The sequence below is a fragment of the Ruditapes philippinarum genome, unplaced genomic scaffold, assembly GCF_026571515.1.
Source record: "Ruditapes philippinarum isolate M1 unplaced genomic scaffold, ASM2657151v2 ctg3835_1_1_1_1, whole genome shotgun sequence".
Taxonomy (NCBI): domain Eukaryota; kingdom Metazoa; phylum Mollusca; class Bivalvia; order Venerida; family Veneridae; genus Ruditapes; species Ruditapes philippinarum.
The window spans coordinates 208298-228913 of record NW_026853110.1 but is presented as its reverse complement, the minus strand read 5'-3'; the positions used below and the strand labels follow the sequence as shown (position 1 = coordinate 228913).

At 35.4% G+C, this 20616-nt stretch overlaps 1 protein-coding gene across 1 annotated transcript in view; it reads right to left on the bottom strand.

Annotated features, from left to right (window-relative positions):
- The window catches only part of LOC132734182 (protein KRI1 homolog), a 53440-nt gene that overhangs the window by 17295 nt on the left and 15529 nt on the right, over window positions 1-20616 (bottom strand). Inside the window, exons 2-3 of the mRNA XM_060720886.1 lie at window positions 13691-13764; window positions 351-453 (exon numbers count right to left, since the gene is read on the bottom strand). Of these exons, the coding sequence (XP_060576869.1) occupies window positions 351-453; window positions 13691-13764 (177 nt within the window). The remainder of the gene's footprint in view (window positions 1-350; window positions 454-13690; window positions 13765-20616) is intronic.

Sequence of the window (20616 nt, the reverse complement as noted above, 5' to 3'; positions counted from 1 at the left end):
AAGAATATTACATACTTTCCCTTATGAAATAATAAACTGTATCAATTTAGATCAGTGATACTCAAAATATGCTGACCCTTGAATATTTTGGTTTGATCCTTAAAAAATTTGTGTGGGTGATCTTTGACACTTCAGTTTCAGATGGATATTAAGAAATTAATGAAAATTCAGATTTCAATTCACAAACACCATATTTCATGTTTTATGAACATGGAATTGCACAGACATCACCTACTATGCTTATGTTTAAGCCAAACATTTCAAATTGAACTGTTTCACATTTCTTCAATACAGTAAATAATGATTTTAAGAAGTTTCACACTAATAACAAACAAAGTTCAGTCACTTACCATCATGAAAAAATTTTGCATTTTTCTGATAGATTTTTGGATCTTTGCTTTTCAATGCAGATAGTGTTCTGAGCCAATCTCTCTCTACTTGCTCTGTTAAAGCCTGAAAAAAATTTTTTTTAAATAAAACATGAAAAGTAATCAAGTATTCATTCAAAATACATGTATGAGTACATTTAACATATGAAACAAGCAATGCTCATAGTATTGCAAGCAATCCATAAGTCCCCTAACGGTTAGAACCCCAGGAACATTCTGACGGGCCATTGGCCATTCAATTGAGCCATCTAATGAATGAACCAGAAGCACCGCAATGCGACGAAAGCCAGGTTTTCAACCACCAAGTATTGATGTGACAGGAATTAGGAAATCCGTGAAGAAACAAGAAAGTTAAAGAATGAACAAGATAAATTTAAAGTTTAAAGAGGAGATTATTCTGGAAATATGGGACAAGGGGGACAAAATTCTGGAAATAGTCTTGTTTGAGTATTGAACCTTCTCACCAATGATTTGAGTGATAATAACAAACATATATATGAAGTTTGAAGTAGATACATTAAGAAATAAAGAAGTTAATAAAACTAGAAATGTGTCCATAGGACACGGGTGCCCCCACTCTCAACTCTTTTTTCAATCTTATGACTCTAGGTCAAGCATTTTTTGGGCTACATGTGCCACTAATGGAAAAATAATAATCTTTTACTAAGTCAAGCGCAATAACTCTAGAAATACTGGATAAATCCATAAGCGAAACCCCAGGTGCAAAACTACATATGCTGATCAACATTCCTGTTAAGTTTCATGACTCCAGGTTAAATACTTTTGAGCTACGCATGACACAAATTGAAAATTGCAAATCTTCACTAAGTCAAAGGGCAATAACTTTAACAAAAGGGCAATGATGGCCCTGAGTCACTCACCAGAAACAACTGCTTTTCAGTGTTAGAATGTCAATATATTCTAATATTAAATTTGAGCATAGAATATGTTTAAACAATAATTTGAAAAAATGCAATGACCTGGGGTATTTAATCTTTAGCTTAAACCAAGCTAATCAAATTAATATGAGCAAACTTGATAAAAGACTACCAAAGAATGCTACAAAGTTTGGTGGTCATCTTTCAATTATTTCAGTAGGAAATGATGTTTGAAGGTTTTTTCTATTTTTAGCTTTAGTGGCCCCTAAAAGGGGCTAATCAAATAAATATAGGCAAACTTGATAAAAGACTACCCAAGAATGCTACAGACAAAGTTTGGTGATCATCCATCAATTGGTTCTGAAGTAGAAGATGTTTAAAGGTTTTTCTATTTTTAGCTTTAGCGGCCCCTAAAAGGGGCCAATCAAATGAATATGAGCAAACTTGATAAAAGATTACCCAAAAATGCTACAGACAAAGTTTGGTGATCATCCATTAATTAGTTCTGTAGGAGAAGATGTTTAAACGTATTTCTATTTTTAATTTTAGCGGCCCCTAAAAGGGGCTAATCAAATTAATATGAGCAAACTAAATTAAAGACAACCCAATAATGCTACAGACAAAGTTTGGTGATCATCCATCAATTAGTTCTGTAGCAATAAATGTTTAAATGTATATATACATTTTTAATTTAAGCGGCCCCTAAAAGGGGCCAATCACAATAATATGAGCAAACTTGATAAAAGACTACCCAACAATGCTTCAGGCAAAGTTTGGTGATCATCCATCCATTAGTTCTGTAGAAAAAGACATTTAAAGGTATTTCTATTTTTAGCTTAAGCGGCCCCTAAAAGGGGCTAATTTAATTAATATGAGCAAACTTGATAAAAGACTACCCAAGAATGCTACAGACAAAGTTTGGTGATCATCCATCAATTAGTTCTCTAGAAATAGACATTTAAAGGTATTTCTATTTTTAGCTTTTGCCGCCCCTAAAAGGGGCCAATCAAATAAATATGAGCAAACTTGATAAAACACTACCCGAGCATGCTACATACTAAGTTTGGTGATCATCCATCAATTAGTTCTATAGGAGAAGATGTTTAAAGGTTTTTCTATTTTAAGCCCTAGAAACACCTAAAAGGTGCCAATCAAAATAATATTAGCAAACTTGATAAAAGACTACCCAAGAATGCTACAGACAAAGTTTGGTGATCATCATTCAATTAGTTCTCTAGAAATAGACTTTTAACAGTATTTCTATTTTTAGCTTTAGCGGCCCCTAAATCAAATTAATATGAGCAAACTTGATAAAAGACTACCCAAGAATGCTACTTACAAAATTTGGTGATCATCCATCAATTAGTTCTGTAGGAGAAGATGTTTAAAGGTTTTTCTATTTTTAGTCCTAGAGACCCCTAGAAGGGGCCAATCAAAATAATATTAGCAAACTTTATAAAACACTACCTAAGAATGCTACAGACAAAGTTTGGTGATCATCCATCAATTAGTTCTCTAGAAATAGGCATTTAGAGGTATTTCTATTTTTAGGCTTTTGCGCCCCTAAAAGGGGCCAATCAAATTAAAATGAGCAAACTTGATAAAACACTACCCAAGAATGCTACAGACAAAGTTTGGTGATCATCCATCCATTATTTCTGTAGAAGAAGATGTTTAAAGGTTTTTCTATTTTTAGCTCTGCTGACCCCTAAAAGGGGCCAATTGGAATGACATGAGCAAATTCAAGTGTGACTGTTACAGGGATGCTACAGACCAAATTTGAGGTAAATCTGCCCAGTAGTTTCAGAGAAGAAGACGATTGTTGACGCATGACGACGGACGCCGGAGCATCCCCCTTTGATACTAATAGCTCACCCTGAGCCTTCGGCTCTGGTGAGCTAACAAAGCAGAACAAGATTGCATTTGAGAAAAATGCTATGCCACCGCATTAATACAACACTAAATAGTAGCGTAGGAACAGATTTTTTTTGTTTCTATACAATTTTGAAGATTGTCATAATGCAAAGATCCCTGACCTATCTAATTCTTATTATCAGATTAGTGGTTAAATCTGTTGTTAACTCAATAAAAGATCAGAGTAGGAATATATCAATGCACTCGAGTCTATTTGGTGTGAATTTGGTGGTGAAGGTCATATTTCACACAGCCTAAATTTCATGACTACATCAAAGGACAACACAGTAAGACACTTTGTCAAAATCTAGGTCAGCTGAAATCAAAGTTCACTTTACAACTAAAACTGTGCACATGGTCAAAATTTCATTGCTGTACATCAAAGGACAAGAAAGTAGGTCACTGTCCCCTTGGGCAAGGCAAAATTTTGGACCCAAAGGTTTAATTCAAAACACTCTTGATACAGGTCCACCAAACAACATTTCAAGTCAAATATCTAAGCTGTAGCTTTCTCACATTCAGAAAACATTTGTTTTATTTTCCTTTTTACTATGTGTACATAAAGAGAATCACTGCCCCCGGGCAGGGCCAATTTTGACACCAGGGAAAAATTTGAACAACTTTGGTAGAGGACCTATAGATGATATTATATAGCAAACATTAAAGGTCTATGCCTTGTACCTTCAGACAAAAATATTTTTTATTTTTTTACCATATGTACATAATGAAAATCAATGACCCCCCGGGGCGGAACCAATTTTGACCCTAGGGCTATAATTTGAACAATCTTGGTAAAGGTTCACTTCGCAAAGTCTCATGCCATATATTTAACCTCTAGCCTTTGACAATTCAGAGAAGAAGGTTTTTCAATTCAGAGAAGAAGATTTTTCAAGTTCTAACTTTATACATATAAGGAAAACTATCGCCTCTGGGGCAGGGCAATTTTAACACTAGGGGCATAGTTAAAACAACTTAAGTAGAGGACCCATAGATGATATCATATACCAAATATCAAAGCTCTAAGCCTTGTACATTCAGACAAGAAGATTTTTTAAAAAATTTTACTATATGTACATAGTGAAAATCAATGACCCCCGGGGGTGGGGCAAATTTTGACCCCAGGACTATAATTTGTACAATCTTGCTAGAGGTTCACTACATAATGTTTCATGCAAAATATATTAACTCTAGCCTTGGTCAATTTAGAGAAGATGATTTTTTAAGTTTTTACTATATACGTATAAGAAAAACCTATGGCCCCCGGGGCGGGGCTAATTTTGACACTAGAGGCAAATTTGAACAACTTTGGTAGAGTACCTATAGATAATATCGTTTAACAAATATTAAAGCTCTAAGCCTTGTACCTTCAGACAATAAGAGTTTTTGATTTTTTACTATATGTATATATTGAAAATCAATGACCCCAAGGGCGGGGGCAATTTTGACCCCAGGGCTATAATTTGAACAATCTTGCTAGAAGTTCACTTCACAATGTTTCATGCAAAATATCTAACCTATAGCCTTTGTCAATTGCTAGAAGAAATTTTTTAAAGTTTTTACTATAAGTTTTTACTATATACATATAAGGAAAACCAATGACCCCCGGGGCGGGGCCGATTTTGACCCCAGGGCTATAATTGAACAATCTGGGTAGAGGTCTACCAGACAATGCCTTATGAAAAATATCTAAGCTCTTGGCCTTTTGGGTCTTTACAAGAAGGTATTTTAAGTTTTTACTATATGTACATATAGTGAAAATCAATGACCCCCAGGGCTATAATATGAACAATCTTGGTAAGGGTCTACCAGACAATGCCTTATGCAAAATATCTAAGCTCTAGGCCTTTTGGGTCTTTACAAGAAGGTATTTTAAGTTTTTCCTATATGTAAAAAATAACATAGTGAAAATCAATGACCCCCAGGGCGGGGCAGATTTTGACCCCAGGGCTATAATTTTAACAATCTTGGTAGAGGTCTACCAGACAATGCCTTATGCAAAATATCAAAACTCTAGGCCTTTTGGGTCTTTACAAGAAGATTTTTTAAAATTATTCTTATAATGGCAACCAAATTTCTGCATGGAATGAAATTCTTTGAACAACTTTAGAAGCCCTTCGCCCAAGGATCAATCCTGCCAAGTTTGGTTGAAATTGGACAAGTGGTTTTTCACAAGAAGATTTTTTAAGTTCACTAAAATTAATAATCTATATAATAGGGCTGTGCATTGCCATTTTTTTCTGTCACGATACATATCACGATATTTGTTTTTCAAAACGATGCGATTCACAATATGTATTGCATACTTTGAAGAAATGCGATGCATATTGCGATTCTTATGTTGCGATGCGATACGTATCACGATACTGACTTTTAGACTTAGTATATAAAAAATTGGCCAAATGCATTAGCATAATTACGAATATAATATAAAACTATTACAATAACAAAAAAATAAACTCTTTAACTTGTTGTTATAACTTGGTTTCCGATTTTGATCTTTTAACAATTTACTTTTCTGATTACTTGAGGATTAAAGGTATTTTTAATTAAACCATAACAGCAAATTGATATCTACTTGCTATTCTAACGCTAAAGTCCACTACTGTAAATATGGCAGTTTAACAATTTCAGTCTTACAATACACCAATAAAGATTTTTTTTGTGAAAAAAAAAAATAGTAACAAGTGATCTACAATTAGGTCAACAACTGTGAAAATGACAGTTTATAAGTTTCAGTCTCAGTTTTCTCGAAAGATTTGTGCTCAACCCCAGAGTAATTTTGCAAACACTCCACGTCCTGTCTTCCACATTATACAACACTGTCTGATGGTTCCCCAAAAACTACAATGTTCCCAAAACTGTGACTGATATGACCAGGGAGGATTGACTGTAATTTCCCCGTTTACATATTTTGCAGTCTTCATGTTTTCTGTTTGTTTGTTTGTTTGCTTTGTTGTTTTTTTATGGGAAAATGATGTCAACGGAAATGAAAGTATAAATACGTGACGAATATCACATGGGGATGTTGTCATCATCACTATTTTAATCCGACATTTAAGTGCTACAAAATAAAATTACAAATTCATGTTTGTAGGTTGTTTTTTCTTGAAATCGCACAGATCTCTAATTATGTTTTTATTATAAACAAGTTCAAAGGACACCAGCCCATTTACATGGAATTGATAAAACTTGGTTAGTAACCGTTAAATGAGTGCGGACATGGGGAAACGAGATGACAACGATGGTATGATAATAGTCGCGCTCGTTTATTGTTTTTTCATCCGAGCTATTTTTCTTTCTTCGGTCTTTCAAAAAATACGTTTGTCCTTATATTTCTGGAAGATATTGTTAGTGTATTGCGATACATTCCCGCTGTATCGATACATCGGAGGTGAAATATGTATTGCATCGCAATATATTGGAATTTGTTAATTTCATTACGATGCATACATCGGGGACAAGGCAGATCGCGATGAATCGATGCATCGATGAAATCGTTACACCTCTACTATATAACACACACACAAACACACACACAGGTGAATCGCTATATGCCACCGCATCGCAGATCCCATCCCAAGTGCACAACTTCACATGCTGAGCAACATTCCTGTAAAGTTTAAGCTAAATGCAAATTTTTCCTCAGTCAAGGGCAATAACTCTACAAGTACTAAAAACATCCACACAAAAATGCACAGGTGCACAACTTTACATGCTAATTAACATTCCTGTAAAGTTTCATGACTCTAGGTCAAATACTTTTATACCTACGTGCGACTCAAGTTGAAAATTTCAAATTTTTACTAAGTTAAGGGCAATAACTCTACAAGTACTAAACACATCAACATAAAATATCAAGGTGCACAACTACACATGCTGTGCCACATTCCTGTAAAGTTTTATGACTCTAGGTCAAATACTTTGTGAGCTACGTGCGACTCAAGTTGAAAATTGCAAATTTTTACTCAGGCAAGGGCAATAACTCTACAAGTACTAAAAACATCCACATGAAATACCCAGGTGCACAACTACACATGCTGAGCAACATTCCTGTAAAGTTTAATGACTCTAGGTCAAATACTTTGTGAGCGACTCAAGTTGAAAATTGCAAATTTTTACTAAGTCAAGGGCAATAACTCTACAAGTACTAAAAACATCCAAATGAAATACCCAAGTACCCAACTACACATGTTGAGCAACATTCCTGTAAATGTTTCATGACTCTAGGTCAAACACTTTGTGAGCTACGTGCGTCACAAAAGGAGAAGCGACAGGTGGACGGACAAACAAGGGTAAATCTAAATGCCACAAAAGAAACTTTTTTTTAATTAAAATTCTAAGTTCAAGGCAGGTAATTCTAATAATTTTTGTGCTAGAGTTCTGACCCTTGTCACATATGATGTGGTTGATGACCAGAAACTTATATTTGAAGTTTTATGTAAATACCTTGACAAGGGGTTGCCAATGTTTGGTAAGAATGGTAGCTCTCAATATACTCCCTAAAGTGTATAATCTCCATACTGCCATCTATCCATATTTTAAGTTTCATAAAAATATTTTCAGTACTTTTTGCAATAACACTACATCCAGTTTATATGTTAAATTTGCCATATTTTCCGTCTATTTGTGGCCATAGCAACCAGAATTTTCAACATAGGAAGAAAAGAAAAAGACATGCATAATCTCCATACTGCCATCCTAAATATATCAAGTTTCAATATATTCAATATATATTCAAAATATTTTCAGTACTTTTTGCATTATCGCGGGATCCAATTTTGTGGATGGATGGACTGACCGACGTTATATCGATGGACTGACAGACGGATGGACAGAAGGATGGAGGGTTAACCTAAAGTCCCCTCAGGTTAAACTGGAAGGAACTAATCAAGTGAATTACAGAATAGTGAATAGCATCACTCTCATCTACTCAATTACCCACTAAGTATCCCAACCAACTCTACACCAACAAGAGGGGTATGATGGCTCTGATATCGCTCATCTGATTATTAAGGTTCTAAATTAATTTTGTTAGAAAAGAAAGAAAAGCAGATAAAATGTCTTAATCTTAAACTTGTATCATCATGTTCATGAGCAACTCAGGTGAGCTAAAAAAAAAACCAGGATGAAAGAATCCAAGTATCGCTGAATGCAATTCATATCCCCACCAATGTCCTTGACAGAAGACGACTTGGAAAGGTGCTTAAGGGAATATCTTTAGTGGCACAAATACATATACATATAAAGAAATTATCTCTGGTGAAACAAGAGCGATCAGTGATCACATGTGTCACCTCATGATGGCCAATTTCATGTTGGGACAAGTTTTGTGACAGACAGACAGACAGACGGACAGTGCAGAACTAGACATGGTACTGATCATTCCTGTAAAGTTTGGATAAAATTGCACCAGTAGTTTATGAGGAGTAGTCCGGACAAGTTTTGACGGACGGACAGACGGACGTACAGACAGACGACGGAGAAGTGATCCATATATGTCGCCACTACTCCGTAGAGGCGACACAAAAAGACGCATTGTACAGGTAATAGTATAAATATATATTGTCAAATCATGTTCGAAACAGTTACCTTTCATTTTCCCAATGTACTAAAACAAACAAAAGCAGTGAAGTTAAGAAAATAGCATAATTATGTCAAAATGTAATTAAGAGAGGAAAAACTTTGCTTACTGAGCTTACTTACGACCCTTCATATATTATATAGTTTCAAGTGAATATCTGTTCTAGTTTCAGAAACATTTAAGTATTATCAGAACATTTCTTTGCCTAAAAGGGGCATAACTTGTGTCTTAATTCAATTGAATTGTAGAATTTTCGTCATCTGAGCTTGCTTATAACCATTCATATAAATTTTAAGTTTCAAGTAAATTTCTGTTCTGGTTTAAGAAATATTATAGTAAATAAATTTAAAGACATAAAAATGGACTTTACTTTGTCCCCCCCCCCACTTTTTTAGTAATGAAACTTGACCTGCATATCTTACTAAATACTTGCGCCACTTGGTATATATATGAAGTTTCAAATGATTATTTGTTCTAGTTTTAGAAATATTCAAGTACATGTTAAAATTTAAGACTTTGACCTTAAGCCGGCAAAAGGGCAACATGGGTTCTGCACATCCCCTTGTTGAGGTGAACATTTGTGCCAAGTTTGAAGAAAATCATTCATTTGTGTAGGACTTACAGAGCTGACACGACACTGTCTAATATTTGATTGTTTGATATTTGACCTTCAACTGTGACCTTGACCTTGAGCTGACACATAGGCAACATGGGTTCTGCACATCCCCTTGTTGAGGTGAACATTTGAGCCAAGTTTGAAGAAAATCCTTCAATTGGTATAGGATTTATAGAGCGGACACGATAATGGAGATGGACGGATGCGACAAAGCGAATCCATTATAACACCCCCCACATTTTGTGGTGGGGGTATAAAATAAAAGGAGGTATTTCCCATTGGCAGAAATGTGAACTGTTTCTTTTCAGAGCAATAATGTTACAAGAAGCGCCACAATGCGGCGAAAACCAGGTTTTCAATGACCAAGTTTTGATGTGACAGCAATCAATAGTTCAAAGTGCACTGAAGTTATAGAGTAGAAGCTGAAAATTCTATTGTAAGCAAATGACCTTGACCTTGAGTGCAGATATCTAAGTGGCAATCCAAAGCTGCCACGCAGCAAGTTTTGTGTCAAAGCAAACTCAAGTTATAACATAAAACTAAAACTAGAAATGTGTCATCATGCCACGGATGCCCCCGCATGCAGCCAAAATTTCAGATGTTATAATATTTAGTTCCAAATTTGTTTGCACAAATTATTTTTTTCATTTGCAGTTCAAAGCCCTTAAAACTTTTCAATGTTAACACAAACCATTTTCATACAATGTTCAAAGCACTGAAATTATTCAGTCTTAACCTTTTGAAAATAGCATATTTCATATTTGTAGCCAAAATAATGGCTACATACATTTCCACAAAAGTATGAGTGCTGAAACTGAAAGTTCAAAATTTTTCCAACATTCAAGAAAGATAAGTTTGTCCAAAATCATTGAACCACGACCAAATTCAAACTTTCCACAAAAGTATGAGTGCTGAAACTGAAAGTTCAAAATTTTTTCAACATTCAAGAAAGATAAGTTTGTCCAAAATCATTGAACCACGACCAAATTCAAACTTAAACTGCTTATTCCTAAGATGTATCTATATTATTTTCAAAGTGAAAGGGACATAACTCTGCCAAAAAATCATCGAACCATGACCAAATTCCAACTTGACCTGCACATTCCTTTGACATATCCATATGTCAAATTTGAGTTGAATATGTAACACTGTTGGGTAGATAATGAACAGAAACTGAAAATTTCATATTATTTTCAAAGTAAAAGGGGCATTACTCTGCCAAAAATCATTGAACCATGACCAAATTCTAACTTGGCCTGGGCATTCCAAAAAACATATCCATATGTCTAATTTGAGTTGAATGTGTTGTACTGTTGGGGAGATAATAAACAGAAACTGAAAATTTCATATTATTTTCAAAGTGAAAGGGGCATAACTCTGCCAAAAATCATGAACCACGACCAAATTTGAACTTGACCTGCGCATTCCTTTGATGTATCCATATGTCAAGTTTGAGTTTAAATGGGTTGTATGGTTGGGGAGATAATGAATGGAAACTGAAAGAAACTGAAATTTTCATATATTATTTTCAAAGTGAAAGGGGCATAACTCTGCCAAAAATCATCGAACCATGACCAAATTCGAACTTGACCTGTATTTTCTCAAGACATATCCATATGTCAAATTTGAGTTGAATGTGTTGTACCTTTGGGGAGATAATGAACGGAAACTGAAAATTTCATATTATTTTTCAAAGTAAAAGGGGCATAACTCTGCCAAAAATCATCGAACCATGACCAAATTTGAAACTTGACCTGTATTTTCCCATGACATATCCATATGTCAAGTTTGAGTTGAATGTGTTGTATCGTTTGGGAGATAATGAACGGAAACTGAAAATTTCATATTATTTTAAAGTAAAAGGGGCATAACTCTGCCAAAAATCATCGAACCATGACCAAATTCAAACTTGACCTGTATTTTCTCATGACATATCCATATGTCAAATTTGAGTTGAATGTGTGCAACCGTTACTAAGATAATGAACGGAAACTGATGATGACGGAATGACAGAATGACGGAATGACGGAAGGACGGAATGACGGAAGGACGGAATGACGGAAGGACGGAAGGACGGAACAGGGTAACACTATATGCCCCGGCCATTACATGGCGGGGGCATAAACATTAACCCTGATCAAAGACACCTGAGTAGCAATCCAAAGCTGCCTCTTGATATAAGCTACCCATTCATAAAGTTTGGTGTCAAAGCAAGCTCAAGTTATTGAGCAGAAACTGAATTTCTATTTTTGTATCAGTGACCTTGACCTTGACCACTGACACCTGGGTAGCAATCCCAAGCTGCCTCTTGATATAACAAACCCATACACCAAGTTTGATGTGAATTAGGCAAAAGCAAACTCAATTTGGTGTCAAAGCAAGCTCAAGTTATTGAGCTGAAACTGAATTTCTCTTTTAGTAACAGTGACCTTGACCTTGATGACAGACACCTAGGTAACAATCCCATGCTGCCTCTTGATATAAGTTATCCATACACCAAGTTTGGTGTCAATAGGCCAAAGCAACTCAACTTATTGAGCTTAAACTGAATTTCTTTTTTTAGTAACAGTGACCTTGACCTTGATCACAGACACCTGGGTAGCAATCCAACGCTGCCTCTTGATATAAGCTACATACACACCAAATTAGGTGTCAATAGGCCAAAGCAAACTCAAGTTAATGAGCAGAAACTGAATTTCTATTTTTAGTAACAGTGACCTTGACCTTGATCAGACACCTAGGTAGCAATCCAACGCTGCCTCTTGATATAAGCTACCTACACACCAAATTAGGCATCAATAGGCCAAAGCAAACTCAAGTTATTGAGCAGAAACTGAGTTTCTATTTTTAGTAACAGTGACCTTGACCTTGATCACAGACACCTGGGTAGCAATACAAAGCTGCCTCTTGATATAAGCTATCTATACACCAAGTTTGGTGTCAATAGGCCAAAGCAAACTCAAGTTATTCAACTTATTGAGCAGAAACTGAATTTCTATTTTTAGTAACAGTGACCTTGACCTTGATCACAGACACCTGGGTAGCAATTCCAAGCTGCCTCTTGATATAAGCTACCTACACACCAAGTTTGGTGTCAATTGGCCAAAGCAAAGGTTATTGAGGGGAAACCAAAAGTTCTCGCCCGCCCGCCTACTTCGGCATTACAATAACCCGGTTTTCGTTGAAAACCTGGTTAAAAATTTGAACAATTTGTGTCATTTCGAATTCTTTCAACTATATTATGTTTTTGAAGAGAGATTTTGAAATATTTGTAAAACTAGTTTTTCTATTATCTTCTAGAGGTTAGCTTCTTTAAACCAGAAAGTAAAATGTTTTTTTTAATTTTATATATTATTTTTTGGTATTCTAATGATTTAATAGAATAAAAAAAAAATTTATCTTTGAGTCGACAGTCGGATTTGGTGCATTTTAAAGGTGTGCGATGACATTCCTACCATTGTGAAAAGACTTTGATGCATCTTGCTAACATGAAATTATTAAAAGTAGTCATTCTTTAGGCTTAAAAAAAAAATTGATGTGTTTCTGGTGGCGAGACCAAAAAAAGTAGGGTCGGTAGGTTGGAATTTTTTTTTTTTCCTGTCAATCAACGATTGTAGATATGATACGGATTATATGGACTGTAAATTATATTCTATAGCATAAAAGTATTTAGAAATGTTAGACTAACAAACCTAGACTTCAATCTTATATTTTGAAATAAATTTTACCAATGGCATGACTCGACTTTCGTTTTCATTTTTTTTTTATTATTACCGAACAACTGGCTTCAATTGTAATATTCTCACTCTTAACATGACCATGCACATCCAAAAAAATGTTTTGAGCTGTTTTGCTGTGGTCAATTAATTTAGTTTAAACATATTTATTTCAATATTTTACATAGATTACATTTTATATATATATAATTGTTACATAAATTGAAAGGGATTAGAACGAAAGAAAACTTATATAGTTCCTCTCCCTATTATTAATTTGATTTCCTGTTTTGTCACACTGTGACCGCATTTTTTAAGGAAATCGCCAGCAGTGACACTTCGGCTGCTTGTTGTGCCGCCATATTTGCCAGTGCGCGTTAATGCGTAATTGGAACACGAATTGTCTGTGCCTGACATCATTGTCGACTCGCGATACTAAAACCCGTCTTCGGTACGGTCGGTACGGGCGCCTTATTTTTTTTGTACATCGATAAAAAACTTTGGGTCGGCGCTAAAAAATAGGGTCGGTCGGGCCACCGGAAACACAACATTTATTTTTTTCAGGCCTTATCTATTTTTGAACTTTTTTCTCTTACCTCCGCATCTTCATCTTCAGACTCTGAAGAACTTGAACCTTTACTTTCATCTCCATCACCATATTTGTCTTTCACTGCAATAAATATGAAATATAGATAAAAGTATATGCACAGGGCAAGAAATTATGGTGTTGAAATTTGGTACAATTCCCTCTTAAATTAGAAATGTGTCCATAGGACATGTGTCGGGTTCCCCAACATGCCACTGTTTTGTCAATCTTATGACTCTAGGTCAAATGTTTTGAAAACTAAAAATCTTTTACTAAGTAAAGGGCAAGAACTTTACAAATACTGAATAAACAAGCGAACCCCAAGGTGCTTAAGTACATGTGCTGACCAACATTCTTGTAAACTTTCAGGCCGACAGGTCAAATAATTTTTGACCTATGCATGAACAAGTTGAAAATTGCAAATTTATTTTTTGTAAAGGGAAATATCTCTAGAAATAAATCCACACTCACAAGCGAAACTCCCGGTGTACAACTTCAAATGCTGTCCAATATTCCTTTAAAGTTTCATGACTCTAGGTCAAATACTTTTCGAGTTATCTGCGACAATTTGAAAATTGCAAATTTTTACTAAGTCAAGGGCAATAACTCTAACAAAACTGTATAAATCCACAAGGGCCCAGGTGCACAACTTCAAATGCTGAGCAACAATCCTGTAAAGTATTATGACTCTAGGTCAAATACTTGCGTGCAACACAAAATGAGAACAGGAAGTGGATGAGCGACTGACCTGAAATCAAATCCCACTGTTTGGGACCATGTGTCAATACTGTATGCCAAATATCAACAGGCTGTGATAAGTAGTTGCTGATGAAACAGTTATAAAAATTTCCTACCATTGACTATTAATGTGGAAGTCAGTAAACAGGAACTGGATGAAAGACAGACCTGAAATCTAATCCCATGGTATGGGACCACTTGTCAATGCTGTATGCCACATATCAAGTAGTTGCTAAGAAAACTTTTACAAAAATTTCCTACCATTGACCATTAATGTGGAAAATTCAACTAAGTTGGTTAACAGGTAGTGGATGAACGACTGACTTGAAATCAATTCCCACAGTATGGGACCATGTGTCAATGTTGTATGCCAAATATTCAGAGGCTGTGATTAGTAGTTACTGAGAAAACTGTTACGAAAATTTCCTACCATTGACCATTAATCAAAAATTTTACTAATACGGTAAATAGGAAGTGGATGAGCCACAGACCTGAAATTGAATCCCAAGGTATGGGACCATGTGTAAATGTTGTATGCCAAATATCAAGAGGCTGTGATAAGTAGTTGCTGAGAAATCTGTTAAGAAAGTTTTTTCCCTGCCCGCTGCCCGACATTCACAATACTATAACCTGGGTTTGCACCTGTGCAACCCGGCCAAAAAATCAATGACCACCCCCCCCCCCCCCCTGGGAGGGGCCCCAGTGCTTTTATTTGAACAAGCAAATTCGTTGAATTTATATCCCCCGCCGAGTACTTGGGTTAATAAAACTACAACACCAACAACTGAAGAACATAAAGGGCTTTTATTTATTTTAATTAATCCATGGCAAAAACAGTAATATATTCTTTGAAACTTGGATAAATTTTAATTCCAGGGCAATAACAGAGCCATAACTTTGTGTTAAATAGTAAAATCTGGAAATGCCAATGAGATGTATGCATACTACATAACTAATCAAGGGCCATAAATCTGAGTTATAAGTATCCGACTGGAACAAGGCGACTATATGCACATCTCCTCTTAGTAAGGCCCCCACGGTTACACGTTTAAACGGATTCGTTTCGATTTTCATTCACTTACGATATTTTTTACCGTTTAAACGAAATGACCATATTGTCTTATCATTGCCTGTAATCATGGATTTTATCAATTCTAGTGGTTTATTCCAAAGTAAAAAACGAAAAATGGGTGTTTACAACCCTCCACACAGCTTTACCGTGCAAAAAATGCTCGTGACATAATACATTTTTGGTAACAAAAATGGGGTACAATGCAGAAAATGTGTGCTGAGTCAATCTTGATGAGCCCTGAACATTCTTTATTTGTACATGTATTAAAAATGGAAAGTAAGTTATCATTTGGCGACCTATATACATGGTGTATATAGTACTTAGAGGTAACACCGTTTAAACGGTATCATTTCGGTTCTTAGCAATCATGTAAACGTTTACAAAAAATTGTAAACGTGGGAGCCTTACCTCTTAGTATCTGAATTAGGCAGCGAGGAAGAAAATATTTTTCTATATGGATACTGCATAACTAATCAAGGGCCGTAACTCTGAGTTAAAGTGTCTGACCAGAACAAGCCGAAAATATGCGCATCTCCTCTTGGTATTGAAGGTTCCCATAAAGTTTCTTTGAATTCCAGCCAGTAGTTGCAGAGAAGTAGTGCGGAAACCAGTTTTTGCTCTATTGCATACTACATAACTAATCAAGGGCCGTAACTCTGAGTTAAAGTGTCTGACCGGAACAAGCCGACAATATGCGCATCTCCTCTTGATATTGATGATTCCCATAAAGTTTCGTTGAATTCCAGCCAGTAGTTGCAGAGAACTACTCCGGAAACGAAATTCCGACGGACGGACGGACAACGCCAAAACTATATCCCCCTCCCGATTCCATCGGCGGGGGATAACAAACTTTGTAGACACCCTATAGAAGATGTTTTATGCTAAATATCAAAGCTCTAGCCCTAGAAGTTTTTAATATATACATACATGTATAAGGAAAAATATTTCGTTATAATCTAACTACCGCTGGAAATTGACCCACATACTTCAATGTCAAGTCAATTAAAGCACAGCCTCAGGAACTTGAAATTCTATCAAATAACTACATGTATATAGTGGGTATAATAATTTTTGTGTATTATCGTTAATATTGGTTATTTGATAGAATTTCAAATTCCTGTGAATAAACTTTTAAGTCCGTGATAGACCCAAAGTGTGCTTATGCGAGTGAAGGACAAAAGACCCCCCATCTAAAAATGACATGGTGGACAAAAGCCCCCCATGAAATATACAAGTAGGACAAAAGCCTCTAGCAGTACTATAAAACCTGTTTAGCTAAATCCTTTTGTTTATCGACATCATAGATATTATAGATATCATTCTCCACAATGATGGTCAATTTTAAATTTCAACATTAATATAAACAAGCAATTATCATAGTATTGCAAGCAATCCTTAAGTCCCCTACCGGTAAGAGCCAAAGCAACATTCTGAAGGGCCATTCACTTATGTTTCTATTTTAAGTAAATTTATTGAAAAAGTTCTTTTAAAGTGATCACAGTGAACAGTTTTTATGTACAGACAGACAGACGGACTGAAGGACACTCTAAAGTTATTTTTTAAACATCCCTGTTATCAAAATATAACATTTTTAAAAGCAAAATTTTAAAAAAAGGAGATAACAATGTCATACATGATGTGAGTGTAACAAAGAACAATTAGTAATGAAGGTATGAATATTGAATGTTTATTTTGAATTTGAAATAAATGAAAGTTAAAAGAACGAATAGGAAAAATTAAAAGTTCAAGGAGGAGATAATTCTGGAAATATGGATGCTAGATTTATAAACCTTGTCATATTATTATGATGTGGGAGTTTGAAGAAAATCCTATCATGATTGAAGAAGTTGGAGTAAAAATTACCAATTTCTCAAAAAAAAAGTCTAAGTTCAAAAGGGGCATAATTCTGGAAATAGTCTTGCTAGAGTATTGAACACTCACAAATGTTGAGTGATAATAAGAAACATTTATATGAAGTAGATTGTGACGTTCAGAAGAAAAGAAGTTATTAAAAAAAAACAATGTTTTTTTCATGAAAATTTTAAGTTCAAGGGAGGTAATTCTGATAAATTTTGTGTTAGAGTTGTAAACTTTGTCACATATGATGTGGTTGATGACTAGCAACTTATATTTAAAGTTTGAAGAAAATACCTTAAGAAATAAAGAACTTATAGTGAAAAAACTTAAAAACTAGAATCAGAAATCTTGATATTCAGTCAATTTGTTGCCATAGCAACCAGAATTTTCAATACAGGAAGATAAGAAAAGAATATGCATAATTTCCATACTGCCATCTACCCATATGTCAAGTTTCATAAAAATATTTTCAGTACTTTTTGAGTTATCGCTGGATCCAGGTTATGTGTAAAATTTGCCATATTTTCAGTCTATTTGTTGCCATAGCAACCAGAATTTTCAGCATAGGAAAAAAAGAAAAAGACGTGCATAATCTCCATACTACCATCTATCCATGTATCAAGTTTCATAAAAATATTTTCAGTACTTTTTGCGGTATTGCGGGATCCAGGTTATGTGTAAAATTTGCCATATTTTCAGTCTATTTGTTGCCATAGCAACCAGAATTTTCAACATGGGAAGAAAAGAAAAAGACGTGCATAATCTCCATACTGCCATCTATCCATATATCAAGTTTCATTAAAATATTTTCAGTACTTTTTGCGATATCGCGGGATCCAGTTTTGTGGACGGACAGACTGACGGACGGACAGACGGACGGACTGAAGGACGGACGGACAGACGGACGGAGGGTAAACCTAAAGTCCCCTCCGGTAAACCGGTAGGGGACTAACAATGCAACAGGCGAAATAAACAAAAAAATTATCGCTGTTTTACTCTATTTACAAAATCTTTTGACAAATTCAAAATTGGCTCCCTGAGCTTTGCCATATTCAAATGCCCTATAGTCGGAGCCATTCAGTAATATGTTCATTGTTGGTTTCCATATAATATGAGAAGTATATGTTCTGGGATTGACAAATGTACATTTCATTTGGAATTTAAATGCATTTTGAGCTTCACACCCCAATTGTGTGGGTCCGCCGCACTAATACCTGTTAGTAATTTTGTTTAGTTGGACAGGTATTAGGCCCTATGTACAACTCTATAGTAAATTGTAGGGATGGCAACGAGTAATCGGTTAACCGAGTACTCGATCGAACGTCCGAATATCGGTTAACAAAATTGATATTCGATTACTCGAAAAAAAAAAAAAAATTTCTATTTATTTTAGATTTAATGAGATTGGTGTCCAATTAGTTTAGAAATTCGGAGATATACATGTATCTTCATAAATACCTGTAAAATGCAATAAAAACATCCTTGAAGAGGTGCGAAAATTATATCGTAAACATAACGAGTGATCAACAGTTTGACACGCGCATGGGATTGAACACCTGTGTCGCTTACATCATTCGGCCTCTTATGATATTTAATGACCTTTAATTGTGTAACAGTTTGTAGCCGAAACTTGTTTTAAGGTAACCGTTTTGAAAACAGTAAAGGGCCGGATTGTTATTATGAATGTTAGATTAAAGGTTGTAATTAGACCCAATTATACGTTGTTTTTCTTTACTCAATAAAGGAGAGTAACTCCCTTTTCTTCCTTAAGCATATAAATCCAGAAATATCATTTCTTTTTTATATCTTGATAAAGTTTTTGCTTAGAATAAGATATTAAAATTTCCATAAGAGTCAAAATGCCGCCTGCAAAATCTAATGCCTGGAAATATTTCAAACGCTGTGCTGATAGCAAGACTGTTAAATGTACATTATGTAGCTGTGAAATGACGTATACTGGTGGTACTACAAACATGCTAAATCATTTACACTTAAAGCATCCTTCTGAAAACAAAAACTCTGACGCACAGAAACAACACTCAATGGACATATTTGTGAACACGAAAAATAAAATAACTGAAACGCAAAGTGAAAAAATCACGCAGGCTATAGCAAACATGATTGTAAAGGACTATATACCTTTAAGTATAGTAGAAAGTGAAGGATTTCTTAATCTGATGCAGATAGTAGTGCCAGAGTACAAAGTGCCGAGTAGAAACACAGTAAAATCGCGTATTGAGAAGAGATACGATGACGAAAGAGTCTCTTGTCAAAAACCTAGAAAGTGTTCAATCAGTTTCGCTCACCACTGATACATGGACATCTAATGCTACTGACAGTTACATGACTATTACTGAACATCATCTTACTGATGACTGGGTGATGGAATCTAACGTGTTGATGACTCGCGAAATGCAAGAGAGACACACTGGTGAAAATCTCGCAAATAAACTGAAGGATTGTGTATCTGAATTCGGATTAAAAACAAAATTGGGTCAATTGTACATGATAACGCGAGAAATATGCAAAGTGCTAGTGAAAAGTGCGAGGATTGGGGTGATGTAGGCTGCTTTGGACATACGCTTCAGTTGTGCGTAAAACCCGCACTTGAATTACCAAATGTAAGCAAAATAGTGGCTAAAAGTAGAAAACTCGTTGGACACTTTAAACATTCCACGACCTTAACAGCAGAGATGAGAAATAGACAGAAAGTGTTCAAAGTGCCTGAACATGAACTTATTCAAGATGTGCCAACGAGATGGAACTCAACGCATCTCATGTTAGAGAGACTGTGTGAACAAAGACGTGTTATCACGGATATTATGTTAGACGATAAGTTCACTAAGAAAAGTGATAGCAATTTGTTACTCAAAGATCACGAGTGGGATAATATTTTGGATCTCAAAGACGTGTTGAAGGACTTTACCGCGGTAACCACTTACATTTCAACAGAGACAAATGTCTCTTGTTCTCAGATTTATCCAATCGTTTGTGGACTTATGAATACCAGTGTGAAAGTAAATGACAGTGATTCGCATTTAGTGCAAAAAGTGAAACAAACTATCGCGGGAGAATTTGAACGACGCTACCAGCCAAAATCTACCGAGATTTTTGATTCTACAGCCGCACTTTCCACCATTCTTGACCCGCGTTATAAACGTTTACCTTTCTTTAATAGTGAGCAAAGAAAAGTAGCTATTGAAGCTCTTGAATCGCGCTTGGATGAAATTCCACTCAAATTACCTTCTCGCGCCCAGAGTGAAAGTGAT